The sequence below is a fragment of the Rhamphochromis sp. 'chilingali' genome (assembly GCF_963969265.1).
Source record: "Rhamphochromis sp. 'chilingali' genome assembly, chromosome: 12".
Taxonomy (NCBI): domain Eukaryota; kingdom Metazoa; phylum Chordata; class Actinopteri; order Cichliformes; family Cichlidae; genus Rhamphochromis; species Rhamphochromis sp. 'chilingali'.
In genome coordinates this window covers 195,459-214,924 of record NC_137939.1, presented here as the reverse complement: position 1 = coordinate 214,924, position 19,466 = coordinate 195,459, and the positions used below count along the sequence as shown (strand labels likewise).

Genomic DNA, 19,466 nt, shown 5'->3' with positions numbered 1-19,466 from the left:
AGTGCAAAGGCTGTTTTTAGATGAATTCCTGAGAATCCCATTTACGTAGCACTTGTAGCTCTGCGATACATGCTGGCTCTCCTCCTTAAACCTGATTGTCATTTTGTTGAAGTTTGTTTAAGTTGCAAGAATGTCCTCTTGACCAAAACACCACGTCCTGTCCTGGCACATGACAGCATGCTGGGACGCAACATACTCCTGGTCATTACTGCTGAATATCCTCTTTCAAAAGATGCTGTTATAGTACAAGTCCCCAATGACCTCTCATACAAGGGACAAATTCATGTTGCACAACCTTGTTGAACAGCAGCATGCTCGTAATCAGACCTGACTTGGGATATGAAATTTACCACTTCAAATGAAAATTGCTCAAAAATGTCCAGAGACAATGTTCCTATTTCAACCAATACTTGAAATATAATTAACTCTCTGAAGAGCACAGTACCAATACGTCCTAAATTGGTAGAGGATACAATTTGCTCAGCATCTTTGCGCATAAACCTAACCCTACAGCCTCTCACGTGTTCGCAAAAAAACGGTGGAACAATATTGGGCATCTGAGGTGGGATTCATAGCAGAGAACGAGACCTGTTAACAATTACGAATAAAAACAGTTGTATATGCTGTCTCTGATTCAAATTATTGCTAGAGGCAACAGTCGGTGGATATTGGTAGGACTTAGTCTTCCAGTTCCTACCACATTCTAAAACCTTGCTTACACCCATGACACCTAACATTAGAAAAGTGTTTAGAGAACATGACTGCATCCAAAATGTCAGCATGATAAGGTGTTAAATGCCATCGTTTTGCCATCACACTTCAAAAGCCTATTTTTGACTACTGCAAAATAAAACCCTACCTCTCCCTCAAGGCCAGTGATAGGCTTGTCTTCTAAGCCTTAGTTAACCAAACACACTCATGTGGAGAGCCTCACACACCCTACATGTCAATAATGATGGGCTTAAAAAGACTTAAACAAACTTTGTAATTGTTTTAGACTCTGTAAACATCTTGGGATCTTTGAGATACCGTATTCTTAACACGCTCTGAAAGCATTTTTTAATCTGGATAGGTTACCTTATTCAAAGTGACTTATTTGGGATCATTAAGTACAGAGTAAAGGTCATCTACAGAAAATTAACAGACAGGTATCGATGTACTGTGATGAGCTGCTCAAAACATCAAGAACAAAAGCTCTCAACCCTCCAGCCATCACTGTTTCCCCGCCTTATTAGATTCACAAGTGCAGCTTGTATACATGGAAGATTTCTGTTTTGCTTTGCAGCCACCTCCACAAAGCTTTTTACTTCCCTCCAGGTCTCTGTTACTGTCACTTTATTTGTCCACCTTGTCTTAAACTACATTTTCTTGACTACATTTAAGCTTCTGCATTGTTTTCACCTCCTTTTTAAATCATAAATATTACGATGTGCCTCCAGACAAATAACACAGTAAAAATCAAAGTGCATACAACATCCCTCAGGAACAGGCATACATAGAGACGCGCACTCAAGGCTGCAGGGTGGGAGAATTTAGACTGCAGTAATTACCTCTAAACCTTTTATCTTCATCTAAGGAATCTCATTATTCAATTACTAAGACCAAAGAGCCTACTGTAAGCTACCAGCTCTGTTTATGCTGGCCGGCTACATCTCAACCCCACACCCTACCCCCACCCCATATATGCAGCTCTGAAAAATACATGCATTCATTAGTAACATCTTCCTTCGCTCAGCCATAAGATTCTCAAACAGCAAGTCACCCTAACACACATAAAAAGCTTATGAGACCGACTACATAAAAGGAGTCCACTCCATTGTTCTTCCTAAAACCAATCCGGGAGTGAGCAAATGGATGGCTGAGCATGTATGCAGTGAGGCAGAGGACTACAGCAATTAATACAGCATTAATGCATTACATTAAATCCCTGGCACAGACAACGCGGTCTCTCGTGGTATGGGTGGAGATAAGGGTGGTCTTAACAAGGTGCCAGCTTTTATCTTTTGCACCATTCTGGTCTTATTTGGAGGTTAAATACAGTATTTTGATGTGTGCAGAGGGAAAGAGAAAATACAAAGGGGGGGAAAGGAACAAGAGGAGACTTCTTTGACAGTACTGAAAAACAGCAGCCTGAGACAGGTTTTGAGAAAAGCAGGCAGCTTTTAGCACAGCAGTAAAAACAGACGGGAGGACCAGCTAATCCCCAACCATGTAACTACAATTAGAGCGAGCGAGAGACAGAGAGAGAGCGTGACAGAGAGAGGAAGACAAAAAGATGAGGTAGTGGTGAGAAGTAACACTGAAACTGCATTGCTCATCTTTCCTGACTGTAAGTACAGTGTGCTGGGAGTGGGTGTTGGCCCAGATAACAACAGATATCACAAATCTGCAATACCTTTTGGACTCAGACTCCTGGCCAAACACATATAACCCCACAGCCCATTTACACAAATTAAAAGTGTATTAAATTAAACTGATACAACGCAAGTTGGACAAACACAGAGGGAAAAAGTGAAAGGGTGGGTAATCTCTTTAGCGCAGGAACAAGAGATTGCATCATCATGTCACTCTATTAAAGGCTGCAACGTGCTCTGACTGCTGAGTGGCACACAGTGAGTCAGCGAGACCAACTAGTGGGAAACACACACACAGACACGCACAGACACACGCAGTGCCTCTCAACATTTTAAACTATACCTTATCAAGACCTAAATAATAGAGTAGCCTTCTTTCTAGGCTGAGTCAAGTCTATGTCCTTTTAGGAGCTTCTGTACACTCAGTGGCACCCGTGGATTTCCTACAATGAAGTCACTGCCAGATCAACAACTTGTGGGCTCAAGAAGGTAAGATGGTCAACAAACCAATGCATAGTTTTTCTACCAGAAAACACTGATAGCTTTTTTTAAATATGTAAAATATCCCTGAATCTCATAATGAAATGAAACATTTGGTTTGTTTCTATTTTAAAAAAGCACTGTTATCTTAACAATATCGTCAATGTCGACATATAAGCTTTAAAAATATAGTATCAGTATATTCAAATTGGGAAATAAGCAGCATTATTATTATACAAGTACGGCACCATGCAATAGTACATTATCAACCCTCCCCTATGTTGCAGTATCTGTTTTTTCATTAGGATTGTTTTAGTTTTATTCAAGCATTGTCTAGTTATCATATTCCCAGCTCACAGGATTACAACAAACCATAAGCTGCTGTTATAAGTCAAGTTCCCTTCATCTAAAGCTCAGTGAATGCAAGGAGTCTCGTTGCGGTCTATCTCCATCTCGCAGGGTATTCACAACACAAGTCTGATGTGACTCCTGAAGGAGCTGATGTGAAAAACCCTACCATTCCTCCTCACGCTTTTATCATTTCTACCTCTCATTCTCTCATAAATCACAGTTTGTTAAGCTTTATCTCATTCGAAACCCATCTCCGGCATGATCATCCTCATCTTTTCTTTCCATCCATCCCAGACTTTCTTTTCTTCGGTACATTCTGCCCTACTGCTCCTGATATAAGCCGTTCTGCCACAGTGGGAAATGAGATTACTGGGATCTATATAGCCACAGACCACATTACATAATGTAGAGAGAAGGAAAAAGTAATTGCATGTGAGTGCTGTGAGCATGTGTTATATGTGCGTGTTTGTAAATGTTGGATTAAGGTCATTAGAGTTTTATCCCTCCACCCTCATAGTAAGTGTTGCCAGGATAGAAAAGTTGTTTCGGTAAACACTGTTTTACACTCACACACACACACACACACACACACACACACACACACACACACACACACACACACGCATGTACACACACACTCACACACACACGCCTCGCCTATAGGAAGCAAAACTGACACGAGTTCAGTACGTGACTATTTCAAAGGGTGGCAGTATTACTCTGGCCTGATGTTTTGTGCGGGTCAAGGTTTATATATTATACAGCTGCAACAAGAATCCTAGTGGATCATCTGTATTGCTAAATATGACCTCAGCATTAACTACATTTTTGCAAAAGTAGATAAAGTTAATCAATTTTACAAACCCAAATGCACAACTGAATGTTATAATGTTTCTAATGAAGTTGTGGTAAAAAGGTGCATATGCTTCTGGTGCCTTCCAGGGCAGCTGTCTGGTCGGTTTGCTCTTCGTATCATTTGTGTTTTATTTGCTTTCTTTTTTCTAAATCTTTAAAGCAGTCGATATTGAAGCACGAACACGGTGTCCCTTATTACTTCCTAGTTCTCTTTCACAAAGTTCTATATTGTTCACACTCAGATGCATCTTGTACACAAAGCACATGCTCACAACACTCACATGCAAAAAAGGATCAAACACACAGAAAACACATGACTGAATGACACTGAAAACAATGAGGAAACTGACTTGTCAAAGCAGCAATGTTCACTGTGGTTATCTGATCATTTTACACAGGTGCATCATTGAACATGAACTTATGATGTAACTGTAAAAGCCAGTTGGTATAATAAGTACTTTATACAGTGCTATGCAAAAGTATTTAGCCACCCCTCATTTCTTTATATTTTGCTAGGAAAACGGGAAACAGATGCAAACGTAAGTGAAGATACATTATGTAAGGCAGAACAGAGTGTGTACAGATCTTATGAGTTTTAATGTGAACCCCTTTTCCAAATTTTTCTTGTTTCTTTAAGTCTTCACAAACCGTTAGTATGTTGTGCACGTGCATGTGTGTGCGATTCAGATGCTTTCGAGATGGTATTGCATCTGTGAATCTAAATCTGATGGTACTCTTCTGTGTCCATAAATCTATGAGTTTAGTCATCCCAGCTAACAAAGAGCAAGGGGCAGGGTACACCTCGGACAGGTTGACAATCTGATGCAGGCTCATTTTCCAGTTTCCTAAATTTTTTTAAGGACACACTGCACACCATGCTGAAATATGCCAGGTTTAGGGTAAATAGCTCTTTGCTAGTGCAAAAAAACTATTTTATCCCTGTCAAACTGTGATATTTGGTATTTTTTTATAGATTCAACTAAAGAAATGTGAATATTTTTTGTGACAGGCTACTAATAACAAAGCTTACTATCAATTTAAAACTGGAACTTTGCTAAGATTTCTGTTATCTGTAGATACGATAATGGTTCATCCTTGAGTTTGGTGCATTTTTCCTTGAAAAGGCAGGTATAGTGTTAGTGTTAAATAGCTCAACAGACCAAAAAGGGAAAAAAAAGAAACAAGGAAACCGTTCCTCTGAACACGGTCAAGGACTGGGCTATAAACGAATGAAAAAGCAGCCAATGCGCAAAGAAAATTTTAAAAACCTCCAAAAAGCCTGGAGAGCTAGCGCTCATGATCACTTCAAAATTACAAGACAGTCACGCTCCTTGGAATCAAAATATAAGAAAATGAACGGCACTCTGTACAGCAGTGTCAGCAATTCAATTAAATGCCTATAGTGGCATACAGAGCAGCATAAAATATGAATAATCATGAATATTCAGCACCTTTTGTATGTTTCTTTGTTTACTTACAGGTTTCCGTGTGTGTGTGTGTGTGTGTGTGTGTGTGTGTGTGTGTGTGTGTGTGTGTGTGTACCCAGAGATCCAGTCCTGTGCAGGCTCAGGAAGGCTCTGTCTCGTTCTAGCCCCCCACCTGGCTCTCTGCGCAGGGCGGTGCGGCCCAGATGACCAGCATATTGACGCAGGAAGGAGGGAGCGCTATGGGAGGCGGGAGGGTGTACAGAGCACACCACCATGGGCTCTGAGATTCACAATGAAGACAGACAGCCAAGGAGAAAGAGAGTCCCACAGTGGATGCAAAAGAGAACAGAAAACTCAGAAGGGAAAGAGGTTGATCAAAGAAAAGAGAAAGGGGTTCAGGCGAGAGGAAGAAAACAGTGAAATAGAGAAAAAGATGACAGGAATTGTAAAATGGAATGAGAGAAGAAGAGAAAAAAGATGACACAAAGTCACACACAGACAGGCACAGAAAGGTAGCAGAACATGTAGGAACAGTACAATATGTAGTAGTAAGAGATAAAAGGCTGGAAATGCACACAGCTCCTGTAATCATGCTGTAATCATTCTGTAATTATGTGAGGAGCCGCTGTAGCACGGAAACAGAAATGAAAATAGAAAGTGTACGAGGCATAAGGCATGCATCGTGGAAAATCTGTTGACTCATAGAACTCACAGTGAAGTAGCAGCAGAAAGAAATGCAGACATGCACACATAAAACTTGCAGACACACTGTAGCAGACAGGTCACCGAGCTATGGGAGTAATAATAATCATTGATGTAAGGGCTACAAGAGATTTTTGGTTGTCTGTGTTTGGAAAATGAACACCTAAAGGTCAAAAACTCCTTGAGTTTTTCCAAAGCAAAGCACCTAAACTAAGGACGTTTACACGCAGCATACATGTACTGTCAGCTTTCTTTCACACAGATTAATGTGTAATTATTGAATTCTGTTAGTAGAGTGTGGGTGGAGGCCCACACGACATAATTCTCTTCAAATTGCTCTTCAAATTTCACTCAAATCACCAAGCAAAGGTAAATTCACCAGCCGAGTTTCTTTTTTCTCCGTTTTACTTAAGCAAAACAAGCTAACTGGTCCAGTAATACACTGACAGAAAGGAACTGCAGTGAACACGAGCCTTGACATTGCTTCTCATTAGCAAGAAAAATGTGAGAAGTATTTTCTACCACTCTTTTGTACAGTTTGACTTATATAGAGAGATGCTGTGCACCCAGGGGGAGAAGGGGAGGATACAGCAAGGGAAAAGGACAGAAGGAGATAGTAATGTAGAGCAGTTGGTTAAAGTTTAATGTCTCTCCTCATCACTAGCTCCATTCCACTCCTTCTCTCACTTGCTAGCTGGACTCTTTGGAAATGACATCGGTTTAGCTATCAAAACAAAAGCAAGGGATGTAAAAATAGAATGAAAAGGAGAAAGAAGCCAGTAAGCAAAAATGAATGGGGTAGAGCTATAGATGCTGCAGCCCAGGAGCTGTAGTGACAGCAACAAGCAAGCATCATCGCTCCTTGCCAAGCAGCCAACAGAACACAGCTATATTTGAACACTTAAGCTTTGTTGTTTTGTTTGACACAAAAACCATCTGCCAAAGCTGAGACACCCTCCTTTCTCCCTATGTTCTGACAAACACATACAAAGATAGTGCCTGGGTGCGAGGTCTCTGATTCTTCCCAAGTGGGACCTGCAGTCACGGACGATGCCCAGCAGATGGCACCCAGAGTGTCTTAGGATGACACTGTTTTTCAGACTTTCTTCTAGAAGCAAAGACATTTTCTATCTCTTATGTGAAAACATGAAGAATCAAACAGTGTGTCTGAGTTCTGACAGATTTGGGAATTCCCACACATTCCCAGTGTACACTGCCATTCAGTCTTGATGACTGAGTGGTTAACTGAATTGTTAGGTTAATTGTGATGAAGATTGTGGTAAAGATGATGATGGTTAACATGGATGGCTTCAGTGGGTTATAGAAGCAGATGAAGCTACCATGAATATGCTTCTGTGTAGCATTTGCATGTCTGTATGACTTTATGAGAGTAGTGGACATGAAAAAAAGTGACAAACACACATTTAAACAGGCACATACAGTTTATGAGATATTTGCATTAAGAAATGTGTTATTTCTGAGAGGGCATCAGTGTAAATGAATGACATAAAGTGAGGAAAAGTGAAAGATCTGCTCCCTTAATTCTGTATGACCTTCATCCATCATAAAGGACCTTTGCTTTAACCCTCTCCACCTACACCATCATTTAGTTATTGCTTGGTCTTCTTGTACTGAATAAAAGCTCTAAATGAAGTCGTAATGTCTTGAAATGTTGCAAAACAAGAGCAGGTGTCCTTTAATAACTGCAGTTGCATGAAAAGAAAATCTGCATAACAGATGCTGGAGTCAGACTCTGCAACTCCTACAAGGGTTATGGAGATGACACATCTATTCTTTATCATAAGAACAGTATAAGCTGTTTGTCTGTTTCTTCTACTATACACTGTGTTACTGTAATTCCAGTATATACAGTGGGGCAAAAAAGTATTTAGTCAGCCACCGATTGTGCAAGTTCCCCCACCTAAAATGATGACAGAGGTCAGTAATTTGCACCAGAGGTACACTTCAACTGTGAGAGACAGAATGTGAAAAAAAAATCCATGAATCCACATGGTAGGATTTGTAAAGAATTTATTGGTAAATCAGGGTGGAAAATAAGTATTTGGTCAATAACAAAAATACAACTCAATACTTTGTAACATAACCTTTGTTGGCAATAACAGAGGTCAAACGTTTACTATAGGTCTTTACCAGGTTTGCACACACAGTAGCTGGTATTTTGGCCCATTCCTCCATGCAGATCTTCTCGAGAGCAGTGATGTTTTGGGGCTGTCGCCGAGCAGCACGGACTTTCAACTCCCGCCACAGATTTTCTATTGGGTTGAGGTCTGGAGACTGGCTAGGCCACTCCAGGACTTTCAAATGCTTCTTACGGAGCCACTCCTTTGTTGCCCGGGCGGTATGTTTTGGATCATTGTCATGTTGGAAGACCCAGCCTCGTTTCATCTTCAAAGTTCTCACTGATGGAAGGAGGTTTTGGCTCCAAATCTCACGACACATGGCCCCATTCATTCTGTCCTTAACACGGATCAGTCGTCCTGTCCCCTTGGCAGAAAAACAGCCCCATAGCATGATGTTTCCACCCCCATGCTTCACAGTAGGTATGGTGTTCTTGGGATGCAACTCAGTATTCTTCTTCCTCCAAACACGACGAGTTGAGTTTATACCAAAAAGTTCTACTTTGGTTTCATCTGACCACATGACATTCTCCCAATCCTCTGCTGTATCATCCATGTGCTCTCTGGCAAACTTCAGACGGGCCTGGACATGCACTGGCTTCAGCAGCGGAACACGTCTGGCACTGCGGGATTTGATTCCCTGCCGTTGTAGTGTGTTACTGATGGTGACCTTTGTTACTTTGGTCCCAGCTCTCTGCAGGTCATTCACCAGGTCCCCCCGTGTGGTTCTGGGATCTTTGCTCACCGTTCTCATGATCATTTTGACCCCACGGGATGAGATCTTGCGTGGAGCCCCAGATCGAGGGAGATTATCAGTGGTCTTGTATGTCTTCCATTTTCTGATGATTGCTCCCACAGTTGATGTTTTCACACCAAGCTGCTTGCCTATTGTAGATTCACTCGTCCCAGTCTGGTGCAGGTCTACAATACTTTTCCTGGTGTCCTTCGAAAGCTCTTTGGTCTTGGCCATGGCGGAGTTTGGAGTCTGACTGTTTGAGGCTGTGGACAGGTGTCTTTTATACAGATGATGAGTTCAAACAGGTGCCATTCATACAGGTAACGAGTGGGGGACAGAAAAGCTTCTTACAGAAGACGTTACAGGTCTGTGAGAGCCAGAGATTTTCCTTGTTTGAGGTGACCAAATACTTATTTTCCACCCTAATTTACGAATAAATTCTTTACAAATCCTACCATGTGGATTCATGGATTTTTTTTTTCACATTCTGTCTCTCACAGTTGAAGTGTACCTCTGGAGCAAATTACTGACCTCTGTCATCATTTTAGGTGGGGGAACTTGCACAATCGGTGGCTGACTAAATACTTTTTTGCCCCACTGTATGTAGGTGCACACAGTGTAGTGTAGTTGAGCATCACAAACACACTACGTTTCAGTCACAAAAATTTTAACTTTGGCTGTTAATTTAACTGTAGGTCTCTGTGCACATACTGTATGTCTGAGTGCCAATGCTTGCTAATGTGTTTGCATGTACATGTGTGAGGGCACTCGTTCACATCTCTCACCATTGTCCCTGGCTGTGGATGCCTCATCCAAGGCCATCTGTTCTGCAAGTTCGGACAGAGAGTCATCAACGGGCCGAGCACTGCGTAGAGACATGGACAGCCTCCGCTTGATGATCTTCATCCTGTCCATCTTTTCAGTCACACCACTGGGGCCCTCAGGCCTGAGGGGGAAGAAAAGCACCACCTTCATTATAATTATATAATCAAAAGCACTACCTGCAACATGTTCAGAGCTGTCATTATCACCATCGGCAACCACCACATCCATGCTACCCTGTTATTCTATCACTGTGCAGGTAAACTATTGCAGTGCAACCCGTGCGCATTTTCTGCATTTCGTTAAGCTCCCAGAAATTCTGTTTGCTCATACAGCCTGTGTCCTCATTGTTATGTATCCCAAGAGCAAACATTGCAGAATAAAAGACAAAGAATGAGATGAAGAAAACCCACGGAGGGGTAGAAAAAGAGAGAAAAAGAAATGTACAAACAAAAAAAGTACAGAAAATAAAACCAAACTGCTGACAATGCAACTTCCCGGAGGTTTCAGACCAGAGCAGCTTTCCCAGATGAGCTGTGATTGACAAGCATTTCACTGGGTGGTCCATAAACTACATGCAATGAATTAATTGCGTATGAACTGCAGTCTAAAGTATTATCATACGACGCATCGACACATCTACAGCAAATCCTTCAATATTCCATTTTAGCCTGCTGTTCATATGATAACTAAACTGGTGGAAAGTTAGTTGTAAATAAGGCACAGTGTCTATGCATCTGCAGGACAGAAGTATCCCATCCTTAAAATAAATGTGGACAAAGGGACATAGTGTTTTTACAGCAACTTGCTCTATGTATTCAGTGGTACAGCCACACTGTGTGTATTTGTGCTTGTATACCTCTTTGTAAACCTCAGTGAGCTTTCAAATATATATATTGTTTAGGGCGCCTCTCAGTAGACATTTCTATTTCATGAGTGTATGTACAGTACTGTGCCTTTGCATGTGTGGAGTTCTGTGTATGGAAGTCAGTTTGTTATGTCTTCTACTCTCTGCCTTAATGGCCTGAAGGTAGGCACAGCTATGGCAGAGTATTCCTGTCTCCCTTCCACTTCCTGCTCCTTCTATCAAACCCATAAGGGCTTGTGAGCTGGCACGCAGAAGTGCGCAGACACACACTCACACAGCGACATGGGCAAATACACACTGCACCCACTGCCTTTCTCTTTGTGTCCAACTTTGGAGGCCTCAACAAAAGCCATTCATCCTTTCAGGCTCTACGTTTTTCAGGCCTATTAGAGACAACTAGTGCTCAGAGGGAATTCAAACATTAGCGCTGGGGACAACTGGCCTTTTTTCACCAGAAGATGTGCTTAGGACAATATCTATTGCTCACAACATTGCCTCTGCCAGTTTACATGAGATTACTGTAGTTAGATGTCGTTTACACCTTAGCTGCAAGCTTTTCTTTGAAGATAAAAAAACAAGCCAAAGAAGGGAAAAAACAGAGAAAAAGGAAAGTAACTTGTTTATTTTGTATTATGCGCTACATGGATTATTAGTATGCAATAAATCCCCCCCCCCCCCCCGAATCCTCATTTGCATGCTTTCCCAGACTTCATTAGAGAAGGTGGCTGCTTGGACAAGAAGATTGGGTTCTCCTCACGTAACCTTGGAGTGACTATCCATAAATTTTCAGGAATAAATGAGTCATATTAGGGGGAAACACTTGAGATATAATTTTCTGCCTATTACCCAGATAAATAAATGCCAGTGTTATCATTAAGACAGACAGATATTGCTGGTATCCAGGCAAGCACACACACATAGACATAGACACAGACAAACAGGCACACAACAATAACCAATTCCCCAGTCTTCCTCTTATCTGGGTTGAATTAGCATGGACAGTAACACAAATCTCAGCATCCAGTGGGTCATACAGAGAAGCACTTCTGGGTATCTCTGTATGTATAGCAACTTAAGATTTCCAGTTTTATCATAGAACAAAATAAGGGTCTCTAATAGACTGTTATACAAAATAAACACATAGCATTCATTATAAATATTTCATTTTATGGAAATATAGCTTACTTAATCCTCCTTAAATTGTAAGGTTTGTTATTTTTAAAGATGTTTTTTCAGGAAATTCAAGACAGACAGATTTTTTTTCCACTTGATGAGCTTTGTTTAATAAAACTATGAAGCTAAGGCTATACCACATTTTATTCTTAATGACAATATAAGATGTGTTCAGATGTTCCGGAGCGTTTAAGTGCAACAGTGATGGTCAAGAATCAAATTGACTGTGCACTCAATTTTGAGTCTTGTGTGATGCAGATGGAGCTGCGAGTGTGACGAAGTTGGCAGAGCCCCATCAGTGAATGAGATAGGACATGTGGCTCCATGCTGCAGCATGTGCAGACGGACACCTGGCAAACCACAAATAACTCTGCTATGCATAACTCCCACTTAATGGAGGGACGCACTCCAGATGACAAAGGCTACACTCATTCTCTAGGACATTCAAAAGCATAACAAGCACTGGTGTTTTAGCTCTGAAAGCAATACAGAGCATAAACTCATATGCATTAAGAAGGGCTGTGTAATAAAACAACACAAGAGATCAAAGGTCAACGGAGTAATTGATATAAAGCAGGAAAAAGATAAAACCTCTGACTTTCTACCACACTGTGCTTTCACATGCATGTGTGGGGTGGTTGCATGGATATTGTAGCCTGGAGGTGAACTAAAAGACTCCTGAGGAGGAAAGAAGAGGAACAGTCTGATTTATTCAAGACACACCATTTGGGTTGCTAGGTTACAGGCCCAGACTGGAACCGCAGTTTCTGTCTATGAGGTAAAGAGAAAAGGAAAAGCGAGAGAGAAAGAGGCAAAAAAAAAAAGAAGCTGATAATTCAAAATTCGCATCTCTCAGTACTGACACCCAAACATGCCAGTGTCAGCTTCAGAAACTTCCTGCCAAACTTCTTGGGATGAGAGCATAACGGAGCATCATTCATCCAACTTGGCTCTAGGATTATGCCAATTATGACTTCTTCAGAGGAAAAGTAATGAATGGACCACGGGGCCGATGCCTGCACAATGAATGTGTAATATACACACAAGCTGTCCGATGCATTCATAAAACACACATGCACACACACAGAGTATTTCAGCTGTTTGTGTGACCATGGTCTCCATTTTCTTCAGCCATATTGTCTTACATCCAGCACCTATTTTTCTTTTTCTTTTCATTAGAAATAAACAAGCGTTACTCTGAAATTCAATGAGACATGAATCATACGCATGCATGCACACACATGCAATGTGGCAGAGTGGAACAGGCACTCAGTGCCACTCCAATGCCACAACATTGCTTTTGCACAGCAGCCTGGGGATGCATGAGTAACGCACAAATCTGCCCAACTACAGAATCCGACACACATCCACCCAGACAATAGTCCCTTCTCATTATAAACCCAAGGGCTTCTTGTCTGCATCCCATCACTAAATCTGAATCTCCGGAGACAGATTAAGAGAATAATATATGGAAAGAAGTTGAATGAACAAGCACAACAAAATAACAAATAAAACATATTGGAAAAGACTGAGCAAAAGATCTAGAATGTCATTGTGTGCCATGAGAGGAGAAGAAAGTGTGACTGTATGATTGTTGGCAGATCTGGCTCATGAGGATCAGAGAAAGTACAGAAAGATTAGTACATGTTCATTTCAGCCTTTGCAGTGTGACTGTTATCATTATCACGATATTAATACAAAGGGACTTTAGATACATAAATGGCAAATATATAACTTTTAATCTTACTTATCTCTTCAGACATAACAATATTATGATAACATCATGGTACAATAACATAGATGCAGGCCTATACACAGAAGTAGATCCGAAAAGCTCATTTGGGAACATTGGGAGAACACTACATTACAATACTGTCATCTATGGAAAGTTGGCACAGTTTAACTACTGAATAACTTTCCATCCAAAACGTTATCATTATGTAACAACAACAACAACAACAATAATAGTAATAATAACAAGAATACACTGTTCTGAATATAAACTACCTTATTCGATTATAAAAATGAACAACATTCAAGAAAATTCTTCCTACTGTGTAACGAAGTGATTTCCTGGCAATACATCCCCACTTTGAAATAAAGAGCTCTTTGCCAAAGAAAAAGGAAGAGTAGAAGGGTCAGGAACTCATGACCACAAATTAAAATACATATTCAAGATCATCACGCATTATTACTGTTCGTGGATTATTAGTGTCATTTTATTTTATTCGGGGTGCATTGCAAGGGCAACAGAAGTAACGGATGCGCGCAGTGTTCAATCTGGACTTCCCACTTTGAGATGTCCATAAATTATTTAGCGCACAGTGATACTCCCAGCACACTTTAAGGAAATAATGTGGAGCCCTGCGTTCGCCAGTGACGTTAATTGTTCAGCGTGTGCGGTGTGGGTTTATGGCGAACATCCACGAGGTTATCGACAGCACTGCAGGACCGCAGCACACTCTCTCTGGACTGTCACATATACGGGCGAGATATCCCGTACAGTCTCGACGTGACTGCGGGCAGGGCGCACACAAGTGAACAGCACAAAGCAGCCCCCACACAGCACCACGTACAGCAAACACACCAAACATACACGGTGGCGCTCCGGCTCGGGCCTGGCTGGGAGATTCCTCCACCTTCCAGGCCTTTTACACTTTCGGCCAGTTCCTCTCTCCCCGTGTTTTCCTGACGCGAGTATCCGGTAGGAGGAGAATCCAGCAGGGCAAAGAAAAGTTAAACATCCGCCAAGCAAGCTCAGAAACTCAAAGGAAAGGGGGGCTGGGGTCATCTTTGACGCTATCCTGACCTTTAAGTTTCTATTTGAACGGCGTAGGGCGCCGAAATGGTTTCACACTTTAGGCTCTATTGCCCAAGGGACTTAAATTTGGATTGGACTTTGGTGCCCGTGTCGCCATTTATCGGCTTTATCTGCTACTGCGATTCAGTTTTCTGCAGTGATCTGTCTACAGCACTTCCACACAGACGCGCAATCTGACCCCGGTCACGCCAACTTATAAACGGCATCTTTGTTTAACGACTCGAAAAATAAGCCTACCTGGAACGTCAGGTGATCGGACACCCGTGGTTGGGTATCGATGCTGGTTATTATAACACAGCCAGAACGACGACACGACCGAATATAAACAAACAAACGGGAACCGCTGCCACTGACCTGCTAGTGTTTCTGCTGCAGGAGACTATTGTTCCACTTCTGTATGGTAATCCAGGCAGCACGTTGGGATGAAGCCACTGCGACAAGTTCCTCCAACTACTTTGCTGCAAAAAAAAATACACCAGATCGCCTCCAATCCTTCAAATAATTTGCATCGGAGCGCCGTACGGTGTGTCGCAGTGTCCGGTCGCTTGGATGACTACATAGCTGGTCCGCTGTATTTCATTTTTCGCGTTAACTTTCGCTCACAAACTGCACCGTCCCGTCCGGTGATGATCAGCCATGTCGCTGCTGCTGCTGCTGCTGCTGTGTAGATCCCAAGTGGAAGCAGTGGCGTGATCCCGGAAAACAACGCAAGGGATGTGCGTGTGTGAGATACACTGTGAACGTGTGCGTATCGGAGCCTTTCAACATCCACCCCCAAAACCACCAACTCTTAACAGTGTCTTTCTCAGGAAAAAGGGGGAGGTCAGATAGATTAATTCGGGGTAGCACCGTCACCGGGGAAATTAGCTTTCATTATCCAAACCCCATTCCCATCTAAATATGCACCTCAGAGAAAATTCCTAGTGAATAATGCATAGATATTATGGAAATTCAGCAGAATGATCCACCCCTGCATAGTTGGCATCCACATCAAGGAATTACTGCCAAGTTTCGCTTGCCAGCATCAAACAAACACTCCCGAAGATCCATAATCGCGAAGGCTAAATTAAGACTGATTTTATTCGGCAGGGATTTTTTATTTTTTGGTTTTTTGGTTTGTTTGTTATTTGTGCTGGTGTGGATGAGTTTAATTACACTCCTTAAAAGCCCCGTTACATGCAGTAATGACCTTATTAACATTATCAGCTTTGTTCTCCTTGTAACGTGGCTACTTTAGAACATACTTGAACAGCTTCGCATGTTTTTGAAGACAATCATTAAAAAAACAATACGTTATTACAGGTGATCCCTTTGTTTTTAGAGGGGATCACCTGGATTCCCCACCAAATGCGTGGGAAATCATAGATGACACAGCAAACAGTTGATGGGGATAACTCTGCCTGCTGAACTTCATCGCCACCACGTGGCTAAAGCAAGAAGCAGAAGCCTGCATTCACGTATAAGACAAATTCTGCAGGGACTGTTTAAAGTAGTCCCTGTACACTTAGCACGCATAGAAGGAGAAAAACATTGTGTCTGGCTTCTAAAACTGCACCAGAACATTGCCTAAACTCTGCGCAACTTATTGCAATAAGATAAGCAACTACAGTAAGCATATATTTTTAAATAAAATTAAATAATAAACACATTTGAGTATGAATGTAGGAAGCATTAAAAAAACGAAAGTACACAAATCATAATAACGATCAAGTAAAATAATTCCAGATATGCCATAGAAATGTTTTCTTATTAACATCAACAAAGACACATGAAATGCTCCCTGTACATTTCCAAACCATACACACTCTATCCATTAAATTCATCTGCCATAAGAAAATGCCACAAACAATAGAGCAGACGTAAATGGCAGTTACATATTTTACACTTTATAATAAATATGTTCTCACATAACAACCATCTTCCTTTTATTTTCCAGCTGCTCCCTTTAGGGGTCCCCAAAACATATCATCTGCCTCCTTCTCACTCTATCACTAGCATCCTAGTCTGTCACACCTCTGCATGCCCTCTTTCACTGCATCCACAAAGGTCTTCCTCTTCCTCCTGCCTGGCAGCTCCATCTTCAACATTCTTTGCCCAACAAATCCACTCTCCCTCCTCTAGACATATCCAAACCATCTCAGGCTCACCACTCTTAAATAAACTTAACAAATTTTACAGCATAATACAATAAATGTCTGCATTGCTTATCAAATTACAAAACACTCTTGAGCAGACAGAAGAGTACAATCTCATTAGCCCCACATCATCATATGATGATTTTTTTTTTTATTAAACAGAAATGATAGCTATACATTCGAAAAACTGTACAGGGAGTGCAGAATTATTAGGCAAGTTGTATTTTTGAGGAATAATGTTATTATTGAACAACAACCATGTTCTCAATGAACCCAAAAAACTCATTAATATCAAAGCTGAATGTTTTTGGAAGTAGTTTTTAGTTTGTTTTTAGTTTGAGTTATTTTAGGGGGGTATCTGTGTGTGCAGGTGACTATTACTGTGCATAATTATTAGGCAACTTAACAAAAAACAAATATATACCCATTTCAATTATTTATTTTTACCAGTGACACCAATATAACATCTCCACATTCACAAATATACATTTCTGACATTCAAAAACAAAACAAAAACAAATCAGCGACCAATATAGCCACCTTTCTTTGCAAGGACACTCAAAAGCCTGCCATCCATGGATTCTGTCAGTGTTTTGATCTGTTCACCATCAACATTGCGTGCAGCAGCAACCACAGCCTCCCAGACACTGTTCAGAGAGGTGTACTCAATCTCACATTTGATGATGGACCACAGGTTCTCAATGGGGTTCAGATCAGGTGAACAAGGAGGCCATGTCATTAGTTTTTCTTCTTTTATACCCTTTCTTGCAGCCACGCTGTGGAGTACTTGGACGCGTGTGATGGAGCATTGTCCTGCATGAAAATCATGTTTTTCTTGAAGGATGCAGACTTCTTCCTGTACCACTGCTTGAAGAAGGTGTCTTCCAGAAACTGGCAGTAGGACTGGGAGTTGAGCTTGACTCCATCCTCAACCCGAAAAGGCCCCACAAGCTCATCTTTGATGATACCAGCCCAAACCAGTACTCCACCTCCACCTTGCTGGCGTCGGACTGGAGCTCTCTGCCCTTTACCAATCCAGCCACGGGCCCATCCATCTGGCCCATCAAGACTCACTCTCATTTCATCAGTCCATAAAACCTTAGAAAAACCAGTCTTGAGATATTTCTTGGTCCAGTCTTGACGTTTCAGCTTGTGTGTCTTGTTCAGTGGTGGTCGTCTTTCAGCCTTTCTTACCTTGGCCATGTCTCTGAGTATTGCACACCTTGTGCTTTTGGGCACTCCAGTGATGTTGCAGCTCTGAAATATGGCCAAACTGGTGGCAAGTGGCATCTTGGCAGCTGCACGCTTGACTTTTCTCAGTTCATGGGCAGTTATTTTGCGCCTTGGTTTTTCCACACGCTTCTTGCGACCCTGTTGACTATTTTGAATAAAACGCTTTATTGTTCGATGATCACGCTTCAGGAGCTTTGCAATTTTGAGACTGCTGCATCCCTCTGACATTATAGACATTATAGAATAGACGAGTAATACTCAAAAATCGATGGAATCAAATCTATGAATTTCATATAATGAAAAATGTTAGAAGCAAAATGGGAGGAATGATTATTAAAATACTGTTTGGGGAAAAAGTTATAAAACTTTTTAAGCAGTTTTTGACTTTGAATAATGCATCTGGTTATTAATATAATTGTAGTTATGTTCCAGTAATAATTTAAATTAAAGCAAAGTTAGATAATGCTTTTTTTATTTTTTATTTTTTTTATTTTTTATTCCTATTTATTCTATTTATCCCCTTTGTATATTTTATTTATATTTGTCTCTGTATTTATATATGTGTGTGTGTGTGTGTGTGTGTGTATATATATATATATATAACAGTTCTGTAACTGTAACTTTGGTCGTTGCTGTGCTTTTTTTGGAAGTCGAATTTCCCAGAGGAACCCACCCGAGGGATTAATAAAGTTCTATCTTATCTTATCTCTTATCTTAAAATAACTGTCCAACAAATGTGGTTGTTGTTTAGCAAGACACTTTACCAGGAGTTTGACACAAATAACCTGAAGAGTAAATTTTAGCTTACTTCAGATACACTTTAGAGGGAACACTTTGTTTTCTCCCAGAATGCTGATTTGACTACTACATATTAACATTTTACAGCTTTTAGGGTAATAAAACGTAAACGGGGCAGTATTAAACTTAACAAAATTACTGCAGTCACTCTTTAACCTCCTAGGACCTGCGGTCCACATATGTGGACATCACATTTTGGGTTATTTAGACCAAAATACTCAATTCTGCTCTACATGGGCCTGATATCCACTTACGAGGACATTATACTGCTACTGTTATCAAAATTTTAAATGAATATTGTCATTTGTGGCTCTCATTTTTCTTAAAAACAAAAATAAGGTAAAAAAAAAAATCTGGTAATTCTTTGTTTTTACATTCATCGGGCCCCAATATGCCCAAATATCAAAGAGAAATTAAAAATGCATGTCGTGGATAAGTTCGGGTCTTAGGAGGCTAAGAGTTGTTGCACCAGGCAGTTCCTCTCTAAACCTCTCAGACGGTCAACTGCGTGGAGCCTGAAGAAGTAAAATCACGGGCACCAAAGTAGTTCAGCAAAGCTTAGAGAAAAGTCGA

The 19,466-nt window shown here is 41.0% G+C and overlaps 1 protein-coding gene across 3 annotated transcripts in view; it reads right to left on the bottom strand.

Annotated features, from left to right (window-relative positions):
* Positions 1–15,503, bottom strand: part of LOC308407521 (cyclin-dependent kinase 17-like) — a 43,487-nt gene extending 27,984 nt beyond the window's left edge. Inside the window, exons 1-3 of one of the 3 annotated variants that reach the window (XM_080899201.1) lie at positions 15,082–15,503; positions 9,829–9,989; positions 5,583–5,747 (exon numbers count right to left, since the gene is read on the bottom strand). In XM_080899201.1, the coding sequence (XP_080755327.1) occupies positions 5,583–5,747; positions 9,829–9,958 (295 nt within the window). In that variant the 5' untranslated portion in view covers positions 9,959–9,989; positions 15,082–15,503. Of the gene's footprint in view, positions 1–5,582; positions 5,748–9,828; positions 9,990–14,964 lie in introns of all 3 variants that reach the window. The other 2 variants (XM_080899202.1, XM_080899203.1) reach the window with 2 other exon arrangements.
* Between the last annotated feature and the right edge of the window lie 3,963 nt (positions 15,504–19,466).